The following is a 19,812-nucleotide window of genomic DNA, read 5'->3' as shown; positions in this document are numbered from 1 at the left end:
TACCTTTTCCTCACACCTGTTGCTGTTGACAAGAAACTCAAATGTCACCATCAAGTTGTCAGTGTTTCAGTGTAGTTTATTCAAATAAAGAATAACAAGGTAAATCCAGTAAAACATCTGCTGTATGTCTGTGCAAACGACCGCTGGAACGAGGTGAAGGCAAAAAGTAATGAGTTTAGTGTTGAGGTACACGGCTTAGTTACCAACAATACAAATTGTATTCATACTGAATCGCAACACAGACTTTAAACAATGATCTATCCACGGTAACCAGCCATTACAGTGAAATACTGCATTTTAATAATTAAAGGGAATAAAGCTCAACTTTAAAATAAAACCCAGAAATTTGGGGTGGTTATTACTCATAGTGATCCTTACCTGAGAACAAAACCACGTGATACACAACAGTGGCAACATAAGGCTGATGAAAAACTGAAGAAAAACACCAAACAACAAAGACTGCCTCATCCCAAACACTGATGACGTACTGAGACAAAACAGGCACATTAACCATCACAAATAGAAGAAAAGGGTGATTTATGGCACCACCAACAGAACCAAAAATATGAATACATCCCATTATCAACAGAAAATAATTCAGTGACACTCTGGTTTGTAGTCTTTCATTTTTCCCTCTCAGACCTCTGACCTACAGTCAGTATTTTCAGTATGGTATAATCTCTAGAGCCTAAGAGAGGCGCAGCCTTTTCACTGCCCCCTCTGGGCTGTAAAGTGACATAATTCAGACTAATACTTCCTAAAATAGAAATCAACAATGCTCCACAGATAAAAACAAACAAAACTAAACACTGAACATATACTGATGAAGTTCCATTTGAAGATCCTCTGTCATTTCATCGGTGTGGAACATTATTAAGACGTCATTCAGACTGATGGAGCTGGATCATGCTACACCAGATCCTCAAGTTCCACATACATAACATAAACCTCTACAAACAATTTCCAAAACGGAGAAGGTTCCTGGATTATCTGGCCCTGGCCAAAAGGCGTTTTTAACTCTTCATTCCCTATGAAGGAGTGAAACTTGGGCTGCTGACCTCTGTTGTAGGACTGGCCAAACATTCATTCGACCTCAGGCTGGCCAGAGACTTGTAGCTGGTGACTGAGGTCAGGGAGCCACACAGACCTCTTAGAGAAGGAGTTTCTTCTTTGCCTGGATGACAAGACGTACAGTAAATGTTCACACCAGCGATGGAAAGCTTCGCAGACAGCAGTGCTTGCTACCAGGTGCAGACGTACCTTGGTGAGTCCACTTTGAGCTGGCTGACCTGGCCTCCAGACTCAGCATGTTGGACGGTTCGAGAGAATTCTGGGAAATGCTCATGTCTGCAGAGAGCTGCTCCAGACTCTGGAAACTCTTCCTGCAATGAATGGACAAAGATCAATAAAGGCCACACAGTATAATTGGTGCTGATAGGACCAAAAAATTCATCAGTTGAATGAGTTTTTGATGGCAGTACTTCGAGTACTTCATGAGACAAAAGCCATTTAAATACACTGTGTTGGTAATTTAGGGCAAGACAAAAGTTTGTGTACAAACTTAAAACGTAACAACGGACTCAAATTGTGTAAAGACAATGTTCTATATACAGTCACTGACACTTTATTAGGAACAGCTGTTCCCCTGTTCATTAATAATAATAACAATAATAATAATTTCCCCTAGGGAAAGTATTCTGATACAAATACCCAAGTAGCCAATCACAAGTAAGCATCTCAGCAAATTTACCCATGGTCAAGATGACCTGTTGAAAGAGGAGAACGGCCAGACTCCTTGAAGCTGATAGGAAGGCAACCGTAGCTCAAATAACCACTTGTTAGAATCAAGGTATGCAGAAGAGCATCCATGAACACTCAGCACATCAAGCCTTGAAACACTTTGTTTCTGTTTCACTTCACTTCAGAGAACTTCAATCTATACACCTAAAAACCACAAACCAGGCAAGAAATTTGGGTGTAGTGATGGATGCAGACCTAAACTTAGAAAAACACATTAAGACAATAACAAAATCAGCTTACTATCACCTCAAGAATATATCAAGGATAAAAGATCTGATGTCTCAACAGGACCTGGAAAAACTAGTCCATGCATTCATCTTTAGTAGGCTTGATTACTGTAACAGCATCTTTACAGGTCTACCTAAAAAAATCAGTCAGACAACTACAGCTCATTCAGAACTCTGCTGCTCGAGTCCTCACTAAGACCAAAAAAGTGGACCACATCAGTCCAGCTCTGAGGTCTTTACACTGGCTGCCTGTCCGTCAGAGGATAGACTTTAAAGTTCTGATGCTGGTCCATAAAGCTCTGAATGGTTTAGGAACAAAATACATCAGTGACCTCCTGGCCCAGTATGAACCTTCCAGATCCCTCAGGTCATCTGGATCCGGTTTTTTATCAGTTCCCAGAGTCAGAACCAGACTCAGAGAAGCTGCATTCAGCTTTTATGCTCCATATATCTGGAACAAAGTCCCAGAAAGCCTCAGATCAGCTGAAACACTCAGTTTATTTAAATCCAGGTTGAAGACTCACCTGTTCTCAGCTGCATTTGAATAAAGCACCAAATCCACACTTTTAAGCTTAAATTTCAAAACTTACATTTTAACTACTGATTTTATCTACTGTTCTGATTTTACCTACTGTTTTTTGTTTTGTTTTTTTGTGTTTTGTTTGTTTGTTTGTTTTTTAATCAATTTTAAATCATGCTTTTTATTTGTTTTTGTTCTTTAATGTCTCTGTAAAGCGCTTTGAATCACCTTGTTGTTGAATTGTGCTATATAAATAAACTTGCCTTGCCTTCTTGCTTATTTTTAAAGTTCCTCAACACGAATGATGTAAATGAGAGCAGATATAATTAACTTGTTCCTTCGTGAGGACAGAGGCTCCACCTGCTGGCTGTTCAAACTTTTTTTTCATCTGAACCCAAAAGTTTGAATAATAAATATTTACTGTTTTGGTTTGCATATCACAGGGTATTGTACTATTGGCCTTGCAGAGATTGTGGGCCATATATATCCCACTTTGATCTTAAGTTGACGAAACCAGCAAAACTTGAATATCTGTAAAGATGTTTAAATATTACAGCTGTCAGCGCAAAATTGGCAAATCCCCATTAACGAGTTAACGTAGATTAGTCCGTGTGGGGTTGACTTGGCATTAATGCGTTAATGCAGCTAAACGCAGGCATCATGACTAACACGATTAACAATTAACTCACCTGGAGCGCAGACTGTCTCAAAATCCCTGGAATGTCGCTGTCAACGCATTTCGGGCAGTTTGTCCGAAGTTTGTCCATTCTGCACTCCAGACGGGTTGACAGAGTTAAAAGTTTTAATCGCGTTAATCATGATGACTACATTAACGCGTTTAGCGTGCTGACAGCACTATGAAATATACATGTAATCCAAATGAATATAAAAAAAGTGCAATTTTAACTTCTTTTTCTGTTTTCTACATGATAAAGAAATTCTGCTGTAGTAAATGAAAGAAATCTGTCAATATTAATAGATAAACATTTAAGTTAAGTTACAGAAAAGTTTCTAGTAGCTTTTTTTTTTTTAAGTGGACCCATTGTAAAAATTAAATTAAAAAAAGCTGAATTTTTTTATAATTGATAGTACAAGAAGAGGACCTTTTCTGTCATTTAGTTATTTTTCTTTTACTTAATTACTTTGTTTATGTATGAATGGCAATAGGGGAGGTTTTTCTTGTAGGTAAAAGCTGTAAGAAAACTAAAAAATATGTCCTCCTTCACGTTTTCCAAAGCCATCCAGTGAGCCTTGGAGGAGCCTTTGCCGGGCAAATTCTGGCCCCTGGGCCTTATGTTTGACCATGAAAATAAAAGCAAATGTAGAAAACACTTCAAAATAACTGTCCAAATAAATGCTTGTAGGCTGAAGATTTTCTTTTACAAGGACTTTGTACATACTCCTCCCACTGTCCTGTAGTCTTCCTGTACAGCAGTGTATCCAAGGCAACAGCATTGGCATCCATGGCATCGGGAGATGGCCACTGATTGGTCAGATGAGCTGTTAACTCTTGTCTAGATCGCAAGTCGTTGTTTTTAAGCACTGTCCTGAAAACACGAGACAAAGTAAGTAATATTTATTCTAATGTCACAATCATCTTTTTTAAAAAAAATTAATGTCTAAATAATTGAAATACTTTTTAAATCAATCTTGTGATACCTTTAACACCAACACTAAAAAGAACTGTAAATTAATCTTGCAGGAAACTGTACAATTTACAATCTTCACCACATCAGCCTAACATGTCAGCCTGCTTATATGTAATAATACGGTGCTGCTATCCTTTCATTTCAAGAGGAACATAAACAAACAATAGTAAAGGAAATTAAGCTCATCAATCAGTTGCCAGTATGTGGTGCGAGTGGAAAAGTCATTTTCTGGGGGCATCTGCAATCCCACAGGAAACGTTTTGACATATTCAGGCCTGGGCCACAGTACCGGCACACTTTCTCTACTAAAACCAGTTTCTTTGACAATGAAAGAAGAATGTTAGAGACTAATCTTTATGGGTGTTTTTTCTTCCAGATACAGTACTGTGTAGTGCGTCCTTAAAAAATTACATGAAAATAGACAAATGGAGGACAACAGAAGAAGAATCAGGATTTTTTTAAACTAGAGAAGGAGCACTGGGAACAGCTACACAATAGCTTCCAGCAGGACACTGATGTGAATGTCTCTGACCAAACAAACAGAAACAGACTTCATGGGTGTCCACTAGGGGCCCACAATGTCCTCTAGAAGGCCCCATGTTCACTGCCCAGCATTTAGAGCCCAATTTGCTGTCACAGATAAGAGCAGGTTGCCCCTGAGCACCAGTGACAGACATGAAAGGTTCTGGAGAAGCCGTGGAGAACATTATGGTGCCTGTAACATATTTCAGCATTGACCAGTTTGGTGGTGGGTCAGTTATGGTGTGGAGAGACATATCCATGGGTGGATGAACAGACCTCTACAGGCTAGGCAACAACACCCTAAATACCATAAGGTATCTTGAGGAAATCCTTGAACCCATTTTCAGACCCTTCGCTGATGCAGGGGGTCTTGGGTTCCTCCTGGTGCATGACATTTCCCGGCATCATGTGGCGAGAGAATGTAGGCTGGAGTGAAAGACCCAAAGACCATGACGCTTCTCTGCTCACGCCTATTGAGCTCCACGCAATTTTGTAATTAAACTGTCATTTCTGTTTTTTCTCATTAGTTCAGCTAATCTTTCCACATACCGACAGGCTACTGCCAGAGTGCCCCCACATGGCACTCGGTTGGGAATCACTGTCTCAGAATATTAATGGAAAGCTGATGCCGTTTGACTGAAGCAGCGCTGACTGCAATAGATTCAGCAACAAACAAACCACCTGCAACCTTCAGGCTACTTGCTGTGTCTTGAATGTCAAACTCACAGTTGGAGCAACTGTAAACCTTTCCACCCAACACCAACAAAAAACACACACCAGAATGGACTCACAATTGGTCCTGTAGTTCCAATATGATATACTCAAGCTGTTCTTTCTCCAGTGTGTGGGAGAGGTGTGTGTCTGCCAGGCTCTGCTGAAGGGCTTTGCTTTGGGACACAGCCTCCGACAGCTGGGCTTCTCGTAGACGGACAAGTTCTTCCAGGTAGCCCTGAGGCAAACAAATACACATCTGGTTTATTAACTTCAGCACATGCATCTGAATGACCTGCTTTTCACTACAAACAAGAACCCTGAATCAGGAACAACCACAGCAAGGAGCCACAATGAAGATATAACATAAAGCTGAATATTTGTTTGTGTGAGAAAACAAAAACAAATGTCACACTGGCATTTACTGCCTTCCTGCCCCGTCATCGTAAATTAACACTAATATGAAACTCCCACTGATGCTACCTTTTGTTCCAGTGCCATGCGATACTTCTGCTCGAAGCGTTTGCACTTGCTGACCAGGTTGCTCTGCTCAGTAAAGATGGAGGCAGCCGTGGCTGTTTTGTCAGGTGTGCTGCTCTCACTGCCGCTGCTCCCCAGAGTCCTCATCTCCTCCTCATCACTGCTGATGCTGTCTGCGCTGCACAGGACAAAAGTGCGTACCCGATTAGTACACAGCTCGCATACAGTACCGTGCAAAAGTCTTGAGACACCTCTCATTTCTTCAGATTTTGTTATAAAAATGGGAAATGCATGCTGCAATTTATTGAAATGTACCACACCTGCTTTGCATAATTTCATCATTTACTGTCATATTCACACTAACCTTTATTTTCAGGTAGTAACAGGTCACGTCACTGTCAAGAATGTAATATGTTATAAATTCCTGCAAAAGCAATACAATCTAAAGCCTAATGACAAGTGAGTTTAGCAAGATTTGTCGATACTGGTGAGTAAATTGTGGTAAGACCACTTCCCTCATTATTCACCCTGCACACAAACCGTCTGTGCATTTAAACTGTTCAGGACTTCATGATACAATACAGGAAAATGTGGTACATTACTGCCGCTGCACTGTTTAGGGTTTCTCCACTAAAAAGCTTCAAGCCTTCACACCTCCTGCTTGTTGAGACGTGCTATGGTTGTGATATTCCCAGGAGCACGAATCCATCACTTCCTGTGCCCACTAGAGGGTGTTGGAAAACACTAATTATGAGAACACTGCTGTATACTATGTTGAATCCACAATGAAAATATCATGTATACCAGAGGTTTTTTTACACGATGCTGTTACCACTCGGTGGAGCGGTGAGGGTGACTCTGTACTAGCACACAGATGTCTCCAGGCCTAAACTCTCAGCAAGCATGACTTCAATCTAAACTAAAAACCTTCACATTTCAGCACAACTCAAGATCATTAGATTAAATTGACCAGTTGATCAGATTAAATCTCTGACAGTTGTTAAAGTATAACTGGCAAAAAAGGCACCAAAACTGAATCTTGAAACTAAAATGATTGACAATGGCATGACTTCAAGGCAGCAGAAGCTTTTTGGAGCTATACATCCAAAGGTAAAGCCACTAGACAAAGACTCTTGGGCCTTATGTTCAACACCACTGATCTAATTCAATCTCTAGGAAGGGTTTATTCAAGTGTGACACTAAGAAACTGCAAGAATTGTGCATAAATCACAACTTCCTGTCTGCTTATGGTAAAAATGTTTGTACATCTTAGGACAATACAGGATACAAAGTTTCATAAATACAGGTGAAATGCAGCACCGGGGCTACTTTGCATGGGGAGGTGAAGCGCCACTTAAACACTTTCAACAAATGTCTTTTTTTACCACAAAGGATACACGTGCCACGTTTCACGAAGTTTCGAGCCTTTTGAGCTCAACACCATCAGTGCTCAGACACTAATAAAATACACACTACACCAGAGACGGACCGTGTGATGTGAATTATTTGATCTCATACCTCTGAGTGAACTTCAAGTAAGGCGTGTAGTCAATCACAGCAGGGCAGCTGCCATCCAGACCCTCACCTTTCAGACAGAAGCTTGAGACAGAACAAGATGAAACATTAAAGCTGGGTCTGTCTGTGACCGTTTGAAATGCAGCACATTCATTTAGATGGCATGTTAGTCAGAGCTTCAGTGTCCACCCTCATCCTCTCCTTCTTCTGACGTCTCTCAGCTTCCTGAGGATGAAGTGTTTCACAGCTCAACTTCTTTGCATCTGTCACCTGAACTGCACTCTTCAATCAGCAGGCCCTTCATCAGGAGCAGATAACAGTTTATTCTCCAAAGCAGCTCTAATTTTATCAGAAATAATGAAGCCGAATTTAAAACGTTTGGCTTATGTAACTAATTTTCCATATAATGGTTTAATTTTGTTATAATTTTAAAAGAAAAACAAATAATTTTTCAGAAGAAGCACTGCAAACACAAAAACATTCACAGCATGCGGTATCATGTCACCGCAGTATTATTTACTCTAAAGTTTTGAGAGTAAATAATGAAACTCTTTCAGTTACGGTACTGTGCAAAACTCTTGAGCCACCCTTATTTCTTTATATTTTTTGCTTCAAAACAAAACAGACTTTCTTGTTATTTTTAAAGTCGTCTTGAGCAGTAGTTTTTCAGGCTTTCAGAAGGTCTATTCATGAGTGGTGGCTCAAAACTTTTGCACAGAACTGTACTTCTGCTTGATCCCTCTTGGCGTATGTAGGACAGTAGCTCAGAACGCCAGTGATGTTGTTGGTCTGTTGTCTTATACTCCATCACAAATGGCAGGTCAGCAAACACTCATATACAGGACAAATGAATCTAGTTCAGAACCAAATGAAACTGCTCGGAAATATTATGACTACATGGTCAGCAGTAACAATGGCCACAAAAAGCAGGAAAATATGTATATGTATACAGCATTAACCAGGTTACTGATCTTAACATAACAGGGCCACTCATCCATGAAAGTGACCAATAAGATGATGATCTTTACCACCTAACAGGATGCAAGTGGTACGCAACATGCGTGGCAAATCCAACTAGCCCTCGAGCACAGTCTGGCTGAAGACCCTTTAGGTCAGGGGTGTCAAACTCCAGTCCTCGAGGGCCGGTGTCCTGAAACTTTTAAATGTGTCCCCATTCAATAGAACTTGACCGCATGCTGAGGTAGCAACCCCCAACCATACTCAAGCAAATTTAAGTAAATGTAAATGTTTGAACATAAGAGTGTCCATAAGTGCACGTGGCACCAGGATGCTCTAGGCCGTAGGTCAATGATCGATTTTGTAATCGTATCAGCAGACCTGCGACCATATGTTCTGGACACTCGGGTAAAGAGAGGGGCTGAGCTGTCAACTGATCACCACCTGGTGGTGAGTTGGATCAGGTGGCGGGGGAAGACGCTGGACAGACCTGGTGCACCTAAACGCGTAGTGAGGGTGTGCTGGGAACGTCTAGCAGAGGCCCCAGTCCGCGAGATCTTCAACGCACACCTCCGGCAGAGCTTCAACAGCATTCCGAGGGAGACTGGGGACATTGAGTCCGAATGGACCATGTTCAGCGTCTCCATTGCCGAAGCTGCTGCATTGAGCTGCGGCCGCAAGGTGGTTGGTGCCTGCCGTGGTGGTAATCCCCGAACCAAATGGTGGACACCAGAGGTGAAGGGAGCCACCAGGCTGAAGGAGGAGTCCTATCGGGCTTGGTTAGCCTGTGGGACTCCGGAGGCAGCCGACAGGTATCGACAGGCCAAGCGGAATGCGGCTCGGGCAGTGGCTGAAGCAAAAACTCGGGTGTGGGAGGAGTTCAGAGAGGCCATGGAAAAAGACTTTCGGGCTGCCTCGAAGAGATTCTGGCAAACCGTCAGACGTCTCAGGAGGGGAAAGCGGTGCTCTACCTGCACTGTGTATAGTGCTGGCGGAGCGCTGCTGACGTCGACTGAGAAAATTGTCAGGCGGTGGAAGGAATACTTCGAGGACCTCCTTAATCCCACTGACACGTCTTCCGAGGAGGAAGCAGAGTCTGGGGATGAGGGGAATGACCCGCCAATTTCCGGGGGCGAGGTCACTGAGGCAGTTAAACAACTCCTTGGTGGCAGAGCCCGTGGTGTTGATGAGGTCCGCCCCGAGTTCCTGAAGGCTCTGGACGTTGTAGGGCTGTCCTGGTTGACACGCCTCTGCAATGTTGCGTGGAGATCAGGGGCAGTACCTGTGGACTGGCAGACCGGGGTGGTGGTCCCCATCTTCAAGAAAGGGGACCGGAGGGTGTGTTCCAACTACAGGGGGATCACACTCCTCAGCCTCCCTGGGAAAGTCTATGCCAGGGTGCTGGAAAGGAGAGTTCGTCCGTTAGTCGAACCTCGGATACAGGAGGAACAATGCGGTTTTCGTCCTGGTCGCGGAACACTGGACCAGCTCTTTATCCTCTCCAGGATACTTGAGGGTGCATGGGAGTTTGCCCAACCAGTCTACATGTGTTTTGTGGACTTGGAGAAGGCATTCGACCGTGTCCCTCGGGGTGTCCTGTGGGAGGTGTTGCGGGAATATGGGGTGTCTGGCCCATTGCTACGGGCCATTCGATCCCTATACAACCGTTGCAAGAGCTTGGTTCGCATTGCCGGCAATAAGTCGGACTCGTTCCCGGTGGGTGATGGGCTCCGCCAGGGCTGCCCTTTGTCTCCGGTTCTGTTCATAATTTTTATGGACAGGATTTCTAGGCGCAGCCAAGTGGTGGAGGGCTTTCACTTTGGTGGCCTCAGAATCTCATCTCTGATTTTTGCAGATGATGTGGTTCTGTTGGCTTCATCGGGTGAGGGCCTCCAGCTCGCACTGGAGCGGTTCGCAGCCGAGTGTGAAGCAGCGGGAATGAGGATCAGCACCTCCAAATCTGAGGCCATGGTTCTCAGCCGGAAAAGGGTGGAGTGCCCACTCCGGGTCGGGGATGAGTTCCTGCCCCAACTGGAGGAGTTCAAGTATCTCGGGGTCTTGTTCGCGAGTGATGGGAGAAGGGAGCCGGAGATCGACAGACGGATCGGGGCTGCAGCTGCAGTAATGCGGACGCTGCACCGGTCCGTCGTGGTGAAGAGGGAGCTGAGTGTAAAAGCGAAGCTCTCAATTTACCGGTCGATCTACGTCCCTACCCTCACCTATGGCCACGAGCTGTGGGTAGTGACCGAAAGAACGAGATCGCAGATACAAGCGGCAGAAATGAGCTTCCTCCGAAGGGTGGCTGGCCTCTCCCTTAGAGATAGGGTGTGAAGTTCGGCCATCCGGGAGGGGCTCAGAGTAGAGCAGCTGCTGCTCCACATCGAAAGGAGCCAGCTGAGGTGGTTCGGGTATCTGACATGGATGCCCCCTGGGCGCCTCCTGGGTGAGGTGTTCCAGGCATGTCCCACTGGGAGGAGGCCCCGGGGCAGACCCAGGACACGCTGGAGAGATTATATCTCTCGGCTGGCCTGGGAACGCCTTGGTATTCCCCCGGATAAGCTGGAGGAGGTGGCTGGGGAGAGGGAGGTCTGGGCCTCTTTGCTTAGGCTGCTGCCCCCGCGACCCGGCCCCGGACAAAGCGGATGAAAATGGATGGATGGATGGTAAATGTTTGGAAAAATGAACTTCCATAGAGTCTTGCTAATGACCTACTAATTTTATTCAGGTGTGTTGCAGCAGGGACACATGGAAAAGTTTCAGGACATCGGCCCTCGAGGACTGGAGTTTGAGACCCGTTCTTTAGGTGATCACTGTGTATGAGTTTGATTAAATTAAGACGAATACCGTAGGAGGAATAGCGATTTATGTGAACTGTGGACAGACGGACAACAAAGACTTGACCATGGCGTAACTTCACTGGTCCTTTGGTCGGATGACTCGTTAAATATATGAAAATGTGTTTTCTAATTGAAAACAGAAACACGAAGCCTTCGATCTGACCACAGCTGTAGCTGCAGGTGGCCACCAACATTTCCAATACTTTAACATTCCCACACTCACTGGTAAAATGTTTCATACATTTATAGATATAATTTAGGATGATCCTATTTTTCAAAATGCAAAAATAAATAAACTAATAAAAACCCTTCAGGATATGTGTCAAACTGCAACAAATCCACTGTGCTGATTATTTTAGTAGTTTTGAGTTTTCTGGCAACATGTTTCTTTTTCAGAACATCTGGACGAGTACCTGAAGTCGATGGTGTTGAGTCCGATGAGCGTGTCGGCTAACAGCCCAGCTTCCTCTCCCAGCATGATCGCTCCGTCCTCATAAAACCTCCTGCGGCCAACACACATCAGTAAGTCTCACTGTGTACACGAACGTGGAGTAGTGAGCAAAGACTGAGGGCGTAGGTTATAGCTTTCATTAACACAATTATAACTGTTTGTTTAGACCTGCTGGCTCTGAAGTCCCGCAGTGCAAATGTGATGTACTCTGAAAGTCTTTTCTCCATCAGGACGACTCTGATCCACGCCCTGCCCTGCAGAGACAAACAGGTGACATGCAGCTGTTAGTGGAAGCTTCTGATATTTGAATTAAAAAACCAGCTACACGTCTAAATGTGCCTGTAAAATACGTGGCCGTTAACCATGCGGCTGTTTGCTCTCCATCACAAGTTTGCCCTTTGTTCTTTTCCCAAGAGGACAATGGAAAGCAGAGCAAATGATGACGCACTGATTCTGCACTGTGTGCTGCAGGGTCTGGATACTTTGACTTTGCCTTCTATCCTGCAGTTTTCCTAAATCAAATATGTTGTTCAATAAAAATGATCATTTTCTGAAAAATAGAGCTTCAGAATAATCAAATCAGATCAATAGTCAGTTTTATAATTACCTTTGCTCTAGATGATCGCACATTTTCCATGCTCTCAATGCTTCGGATGCAGTTATGAGGTACTTTACTGCAGGCAGCTTTTATGTAATCCCAGAAACTCCGAGGAGTCTCGTAGCCGAACCAAGACATCTGACCTGAGAGGAAAAAAAGAAAAGAAAAAGAAAGAAACAAGCATTTGTATGAGCATGCATGTGCATTCATACTGAATGACCACCACAGTCAAAAGGGTATAGTAATGAAGAAGGCCCAGAGCGCATCTTCCCCGGCCAAAGATGAGACCCCATCATCGAAAAGAAGTCGCACAGTAGACACAACGTCGCCTGCCAGCAAAGACTTTACCGACATGCTGGAGTCAATCGATAAGCGGTTGTCCAGCTTCGATGCGAGGCTGTCCCTGGTGGAGATTTGACACCGTGAATTTAAATCCCTGAGATTATCCCTGAGTTCACCCAGCAGCAGGTGGAAATGCTCGCTGCTGAAAACGGCACGCTACGGGACTCGGTCAAGTCTCTTACCGAAAATGTGGCCCAGCTTAACATAGAAAAAAAAAAAAAAAAAAAAAGAGACTTATTGATCTACAAGCCCGTAGCATGAGAGATAACCTTGTGTTTTCTAGTATCCCAGAATCTGCTGGAGAGGACGCGGAAGCAACGGTGAAAAGCTTCATTAAAACCCACCTGAATCTGCTGGAGGACACTGTGAAGAACATCACCTTCGAAAGTGTCCATCATATCAGGGCTAAGAGGTCGGGGCCGGGAGACCACGCCCTATTGTGGCCAAATTCTGCCATTTCAAGCAGAGAGAGCAGGTGAAGAGTCACAGCAGGGAGCTGAAAGGACTTCAGCGTAAACGACCTAGGTTTGTTGGTATGCTGAAGTCCGAGGCGGACCGGAGGGACCGGCTCCATGTGGACGGACAGATCCCGGCACCACTCTGTGGCTGTATTAACTTCACTCCAGATAAGAGCCTGCTGCATTTTCTTTTCCTTTCTCCCTCTCTTGCATAACTAATCTGTTTCAGTTATTAATATCAATTTGCTAATTCAATGTGATGTCACAGCAGATAAAACGCCATAATTCTCCGTTAATGCGTTAATTAAAATGTTTTCTTTTTTCTTCTCTTTCTTTCTTTTTCATCCCTCCCACCCACCCTTTTCCTTGGTGTTCTTCCTTCTCCTTTCTTTCACTGCATCAATCACCTGTTTCCCTGCATAGTCACAAACAACACTCTATTTCACTCATTCACACAGCAAAAACACACACACACGCGCGCGCTCTACGGCAGCACATCCACAACAGCCTCACAGCGCACACAGACATATAGGACACATATTAGTGAATATGCACACTCATAGACAAACTTACGAAGCATCTCGCCACACACTTTTCTTCTTTCTATTTACAAACCAGTGACGTATTTCCGTTTTCCTCACCCTCATCCATGAATCTTCTCTGAGGTTCTCCTCTTTTCCTCCTGCCTGGCAGCTCCATCTTCAACTTTGTACCCACTATCCCCCCACTGCACGAGTCCAAACCATCTCAGCCTGGCCTCTCTCACTCTCTCCACCTGAACTCTCTGATATCTTCATCTCTAATCCTCCAGCTTGGCCTCCTGTCTTTTTTGTTAGGGCATCACAGTAGGTCTCATGTGACATCCTGATATGATGCACGTCTTGGAGACGGCACCACTAACAAAAAGCAGCCCAAATACTGTTGATATTTGATACTCACCTGGTAAATTAAAACTGAGTTGCTCACATCTAAACAAACCTGAATGTATATTTGCAGATTGAAGCACACAAGAGGTTGAGGTATCCTCCGCTGCACATCATATATCTCTCCCATCAGCTCATCAAATAAAGGCAAAATTACATTTAATTGTGCTAATGTGTGCAGGCTTTTACAGCTGCGCCGCTCTGTTACCTTTGAGTCGATGACTGAGGATGTGCTCCAGGATGGAAACAAAGTTAACGAACTCTGGAGATGAGTCATCTATGGTCTCGAAACAGGAGTGGTCCAGCAGAGTCTTCACTGAAAACCTGAACATAAAAAGCAGATACACAGGTATCAAAATCAATCACTGGGTCTGTGTTTTAAAGGGACACTGCACAAATATTGCCTGTATAAACAGACTCAGCTCCAGAAGGAGAGCTACGTGACTGTAATTATAGAGGAAAGGCTTGCATTGAAAAGTCCAGGAAGAGTCTTTGAAGGTAAAGTTCACTTACCAGATGGGGGAGAACGATAGCTGCTTTATGTCTCACTTGTTTTATGAAGCTTAAACAACTAAGTGCTTAAAGTTAGGATGTGTCAGTCTCTGCTTTTTACCACTGAGGTTTACACGTGAGACATGAATTCCCACTTTTCCACACCGACATCCAAACAGCCACAGTGGCAAAACACTTTTCTTGTTGCCATCTGACGCGAGCCGAACGCCCTCCAAGACGAGGATAAATGCCGACAGACGAGGCGTCTGCAACGATCTAGTCCAGAGCTCGGGACTTGTTAACACAGTATCTCAAAAGCCCACGAGAACAAACAAATCGTAATTAACCACCACACATTAACCGCCACACTTAACATTTGACAATTACAAGGCAGAGAAAATAAACACATGGCCTCAGTACGTGTAATGAGGCCTTTGATTAATCTCCTCTGATGAAACCATCCATGATGTGCAGCCCACTATGACAGTCTACCGACTCTGCCTAATTTCATTGCAACTGATTATGCAGGAAGGAAAGTTAATAGAGAAAGACGCGATGTGTCACTGTGTGTGTGCTTTATGAAACTGGCCGGTGTGTGTGTGTAATCTAACTTCATATCGCACCCTGCCTCTCTTTCTCCCTGCCGTTGCTTAGCAGCAGGGTGATCACCAAGTGTGAAAGCGGGTTAAAAACTGACGGATTTCCAGCAGTAAAAGCCTTAAATTAATCACACATCACATACATACAGACACCATGGGGGGAAAAAAAATAAATCAACAGCCCAGCTCACGAAAGGCCAGACACAATTTCCTCTCTGTGCAGCGCTTATCCTGTCAGGTGTAACTGCCACCTGAAAAAACGTTTAATGTAGACTTCCAGTCAGCGTGACAACAGCAGAAAATCACACACACACACACACACACACACACACACACACACACACACACAGAGGTGTTTAAACTTTAACTGACGTGTCGCTGAAGTCAGTCACACGGTATTGATGCTAAACTAGATGAAGTCGCGAGACTCTTGTTTCTAGGCGACTCACAACAATAACCCATGTCGACTGTATTTTGTTGCCAATCTTTGTGACTTAGAAAAGTTTCTCATGATGTGACAGCTCATTAATTATCACTTCTTCTGTAATGATCAGAAAGTGCACATTTTAACTGGTGCCATGAGACTGACTTTGATGACGAGTCAAATCGCTGCTGTTAAACGTGAACATCTGAGTACACTCCGTGATTCGCTAACTTTGTGCAATAACTTTTATCAGCAATAACTTAATAATCACTTTCGAAATGATGTTGTCCGTGTCTCACAGAAGATTTTTGGCCCAGGCTTCCTTACTACGTTGCTTTGCTTCACTGAGGTTTTCATTTATGCACAGCTCTCTTAAGGTCCCACCACAGCATTTCAGTCACGTTGAAATCTGAACTTGGGTCATTTCAGCACCTTGATTCTTTTCTTTTTCAGCCATTCTGTTGCAGATTTGCTGCTGTGATTAGGATCACAGGAGCCAGTTTTGACTTAAACTGTTGGACGGATGGCCTGACATTTGACTAGAGAATACTTTGGTATGGAGAGGAGTTTGTGGTCATGTCAAAGACTGCAAGGAGCTCAGGTACTGTGGCTGCAAAACAAGCCCAAACCATCACCCCTTTACCACTGTGCTCACAGTTGTTATGACGCGAAAAAAAAAAAAAAAAAATCCACTCCACAGGACATTTTATCCAGAAGTCTTGTGGGTTGCTGGCTTTTCTAAACAAGCTATACTTGCTCAATCTTTTTCTAATTGCATTGTCGTGAAGTTAACAAGCTTACAGTAGAGTCAGAGAATTAACTGGGACATTGACTCCTGGGACGATTGAGTTTTGAGTTATTGCACTAACACAACTAAATGCTCCAGACCAGCAAACTGCCAGAACATCTGCTTTCACAGAGATCCTCACACTTCCTAATTATCAGCTAATCAAGTAAATTTGATTATCAGCACCTGGCTGTTACTTACCCTCTTAATTCATAGCGGTGTACTTAATATTTCACATGACTGTAAATCAAGCGTTCATCTTCATTCAGGAAACCGCGTGGTCAGATACATGACTTCTTAGAAAGCACAGCTTCATCTCTTTTTGCTGAGCTTTCTGATTCTGATTCTCTACAGTATGCAACAGTATGCAAACACCGGCATCTTGTTTGTTCACCATTTTAACAGCGTTTCCAGGCCCCTAGAACGCAAACCTGCTTATTTGCCACTCTTTTACGATGACTCTGTGCACATGTGTTTAAAGCAAAAAATTATAAAGATATCAACCATGCACAGTCTCTGGCAAGCCCACAGTGCATCCACACACATCATTTGGGAACAGGGATCATTTTAATTTTTTCCCCCATTTCTGTTTTAAGCTGGCAGCACAGTGATTAGTACTAGCACCTCAGAGCAGGACCCTCTTGCTCTGAGGTGCTAGTACTTTAAACCCACCGACTGGTGGGAGTTTGCATTTTCTCCCCAATGCGTCTCTCTGGCTTCATCTCCCAGTCCAAAGACATGCAGAAAAGATTCATTCAATTCAACTTTATTTCACCAAATCACAACAACAGACACCTCAAAGTGCTTATAATGTAATGTGGAGACGCTCCAACAATAGAGAGTAACCCCAACAATCAAATGACCCCTTTTGAGTAAGCACTTGGCAACAGTGGGAAGGAAAGTCTTGATGCATGCTCAATCATCAAGGTAAGTAAATCCCAAAAGGTTGATTCTGTTCATCTGGACGCAGCGTTTTTTAGTGGGACAAACGTTTGGTCACTCATCCAAGTGACTTCTTCCGTCTTAGCTGACTGCGGGTTTCCCCAACCTTATAAACAGGACATTTGCACAATGACTGAAACCAGCATCACCAAAGGAACAATGGGCTGGGAGGTCAGTTCGTTGATCATTAATATGCAAATTGTCATGACCGTTGATCAACAACCACTGATCGAAAGACCACTGATCATTAATCAATGGTCTTTCCCCATCCCGTTTATAAGGTTGGGGAAAGAGTTCTTCAGTCTCTTGGATGAGTGACGAAACGTTTCTCCCACTGAAAACGCTACGCCCAGATCAATGGAATCAACCTTTTAGGAGTGGGAAGGAAAAACTCCCTTTTAACAGGAAGAAACCTCCAGCAGAAGCAGACTCAGGGAGGGATGGTGAGGTAGGAATGTTTATCTGTGTCTATGTGTTAGCCCTGCGACAGACTGCCAACCCGTCCAGGGTGAAGACCCCCTCTCACCCTATAACAACTGGCATATGCTTAACCCACCGATGACCCTGACTTGGATAAGCATGAGAAAATGGATGGATGGATTCTGCTGTAAGTACTTACAACGATGAGTCTGTGTTTTAACTATACTGGTAAGTGTGACAGGTAAAACTCGAGTGACAGCATAAACAAATATAAAGCTGGCTTTTACGGTCTCAGGGCAAACACTGAAGCCAGCAGGCTGTCGGTGATCTCTGTTTACTTCCCTTTATTTGCTGTGACCCTCACCGTTTACTCATCTACTGCAGCGGGAGAAAAAAAAAGAGAGACTGCTGAGTAATTTGTTATCATGTTGAAGACAGCAGAGCATCTAAAACAGAGAGATTTCACTGATTTATATGTACATGCATGGTATTTTTACATTACTACATTTACAGGGTTTATATAGATATTTATCTAAATCTATATAATTTTAAGAGTACAGTTCATTAGTCTGCCATCTTCCTTTCATGATTCGATTGTTTTGTCAGAAAAATGGAAAAAGCAACAACAAGCCCAATTTGACATTCAAATTGCTCATTTTCTGCTAAACAGCAGTCACTATAAAGCCAAATCCCTGTATCGTTTCTACTTAAAAACCCACGATTAATCCATTATTGGCATTTTTTGTTCAGGATTTCTCTGTTTTCTCTCTCTTTGTGCCAATCAGTGAGATAAAGGCTGTTGCGGAGGCAGGAAGACCTGGGAAAGTATGAGCACCTGTGTCCAATTACCTTCCTTTCAAGTGACCAATATCAGAAGGCCTCCTGAAGCTTCAAAACACTGTTAGTCATTTTATAACTGGATTTGTTCGCCAGCTCTCAAAACAAGGCTGAGCTGATAGCATTTTTATCAGTTTGTTTTCGGAGTCGTTACGCTCCCTTGGTGCCAAAATACAGACACCTCCACATTTTCTCTTCCCTCTGCCTCAAAAACACCACAGGGACTATCAGTCGGTAACTGACATCTGCCAGCAAAACCAAAAAAGCACCACAAATCAATACATGTAGCAGGGTGTTTTTCACTGCAGCTGGAAGAGACGGGAGGAGAACCTGACCGGTGACATGTGTGCACACCTCGGCATCGATATCCCCCCCCTCAACATCTAATTGCTTATAAATGTTTTGAGGGAATCGGTTTTATGTGTAGGAGTTTTAACTGTTTTGAAAATGCTGCTAAATAAAATATATGGGAAGGTTCATTTGTGTGTATAGGGGGTAACAAAAATCCAAAGAAAACTCAAGTTTGTGTCAAAAAAAATGTATGGGGGGGTATTTCTAGATTTCTGGCTTTAACTCTCCACTGGTGTGAGCTGAAATGTGGTGGCATGAATCTTTAAGGAAGGGTTGTAAAGCTGGGGTGGGTGGGCGAATGAGGAAAAATTTAATTATCCTACTGTGCAAAATAAGCATCATCATCTCAGATCTGAGATCATCTCTGGTTTTAAACCCACCCAGCAGACAATCAGTGACTTTCCCTCCCCTCAGCTCTGTATGCACATTAGCTCATAGTTTAACTGAAGGATGGAGCAGGGCTGTAATCCTGCAACCTTAAAAGCCAACCTTTAATAAATGCATGCACCTGACTCTGAAATTAAATTATCTGCCGTCATGAATTCAGCTGCAGACTCTGTTTCGTCCTCCCTGTCGTTAAAGCACTGAAGAGCATGAGGAGTCCCCACCTGCACACGGTCAGCAGGTTTTTCCTCTCCACCACGGCACTCCTGCCTGCAACGCGCTTGCGGACGGGATGGAGACCCACGCCGAGCGACGCCATCCCCGGGCTTGAGTCTGTGGCTGGTCCCCGTGAGCTGTCCACGGCTCCGGTGCGCCAGGGAACGACCAGCTGTCTACGTCCGTCTGTCTGTGAGGGGTACAGAGGATGCTCCACTGAAGGAGGGGCCCGAAAACTGTGATAAGTCACGCTAGGATCTTCCTGTTGGAACTTTCAAAATAAGAGCTTGTGCAACCGACTAGAAAATCACAAATATTTAACACAGTTCTCTATTTATACTTATTTATATTATATTATATTATATTATAT

General features: G+C 43.8%; 1 protein-coding gene across 1 annotated transcript; it reads right to left on the bottom strand.

Moving 5' to 3' along the window:
- Positions 1-55: 55 nt before the first annotated feature.
- rundc3b (RUN domain containing 3b) lies at positions 56-19,702 on the bottom strand. The gene is made up of 11 exons (XM_004541331.4): positions 19,451-19,702; positions 14,199-14,314; positions 12,277-12,410; positions 11,838-11,923; positions 11,632-11,721; positions 7,428-7,508; positions 5,913-6,087; positions 5,510-5,667; positions 3,948-4,094; positions 1,261-1,382; positions 56-1,174 (listed from the first exon to the last, which is right to left on the bottom strand). The coding sequence occupies exons 1-11, from the start codon at positions 19,543-19,545 to the stop codon at positions 1,029-1,031; spliced, it is 1,350 nt and encodes a 449-aa protein (XP_004541388.1). The 5' UTR covers positions 19,546-19,702; the 3' UTR covers positions 56-1,028.
- Between the last annotated feature and the right edge of the window lie 110 nt (positions 19,703-19,812).

The sequence above is a fragment of the Maylandia zebra genome, linkage group LG11 (assembly GCF_041146795.1).
Source record: "Maylandia zebra isolate NMK-2024a linkage group LG11, Mzebra_GT3a, whole genome shotgun sequence".
NCBI classification, from domain to species: Eukaryota; Metazoa; Chordata; class Actinopteri; order Cichliformes; family Cichlidae; genus Maylandia; species Maylandia zebra.
This window is presented reverse-complemented; position numbering and strand designations above follow the sequence as displayed.

Excerpts from the sequence above, each read along its gene's own strand:
- rundc3b (XM_004541331.4), bottom strand. The coding sequence starts at position 19,545 with ATGGCGTCGCTCGGCGTGGGTCTCCATCCCGTCCGCAAGCGCGTTGCA. Across the intron at positions 12,411-14,198 it reads CCTCAGTCATCGACTCAAAG|GTCAGATGTCTTGGTTCGGC; the intron begins GTAACAGAGCGG and ends TTTTCCTCTCAG. Across the intron at positions 6,088-7,427 it reads TACTTGAAGTTCACTCAGAG|CGCAGACAGCATCAGCAGTG; the intron begins GTATGAGATCAA and ends TGTCCTGTGCAG.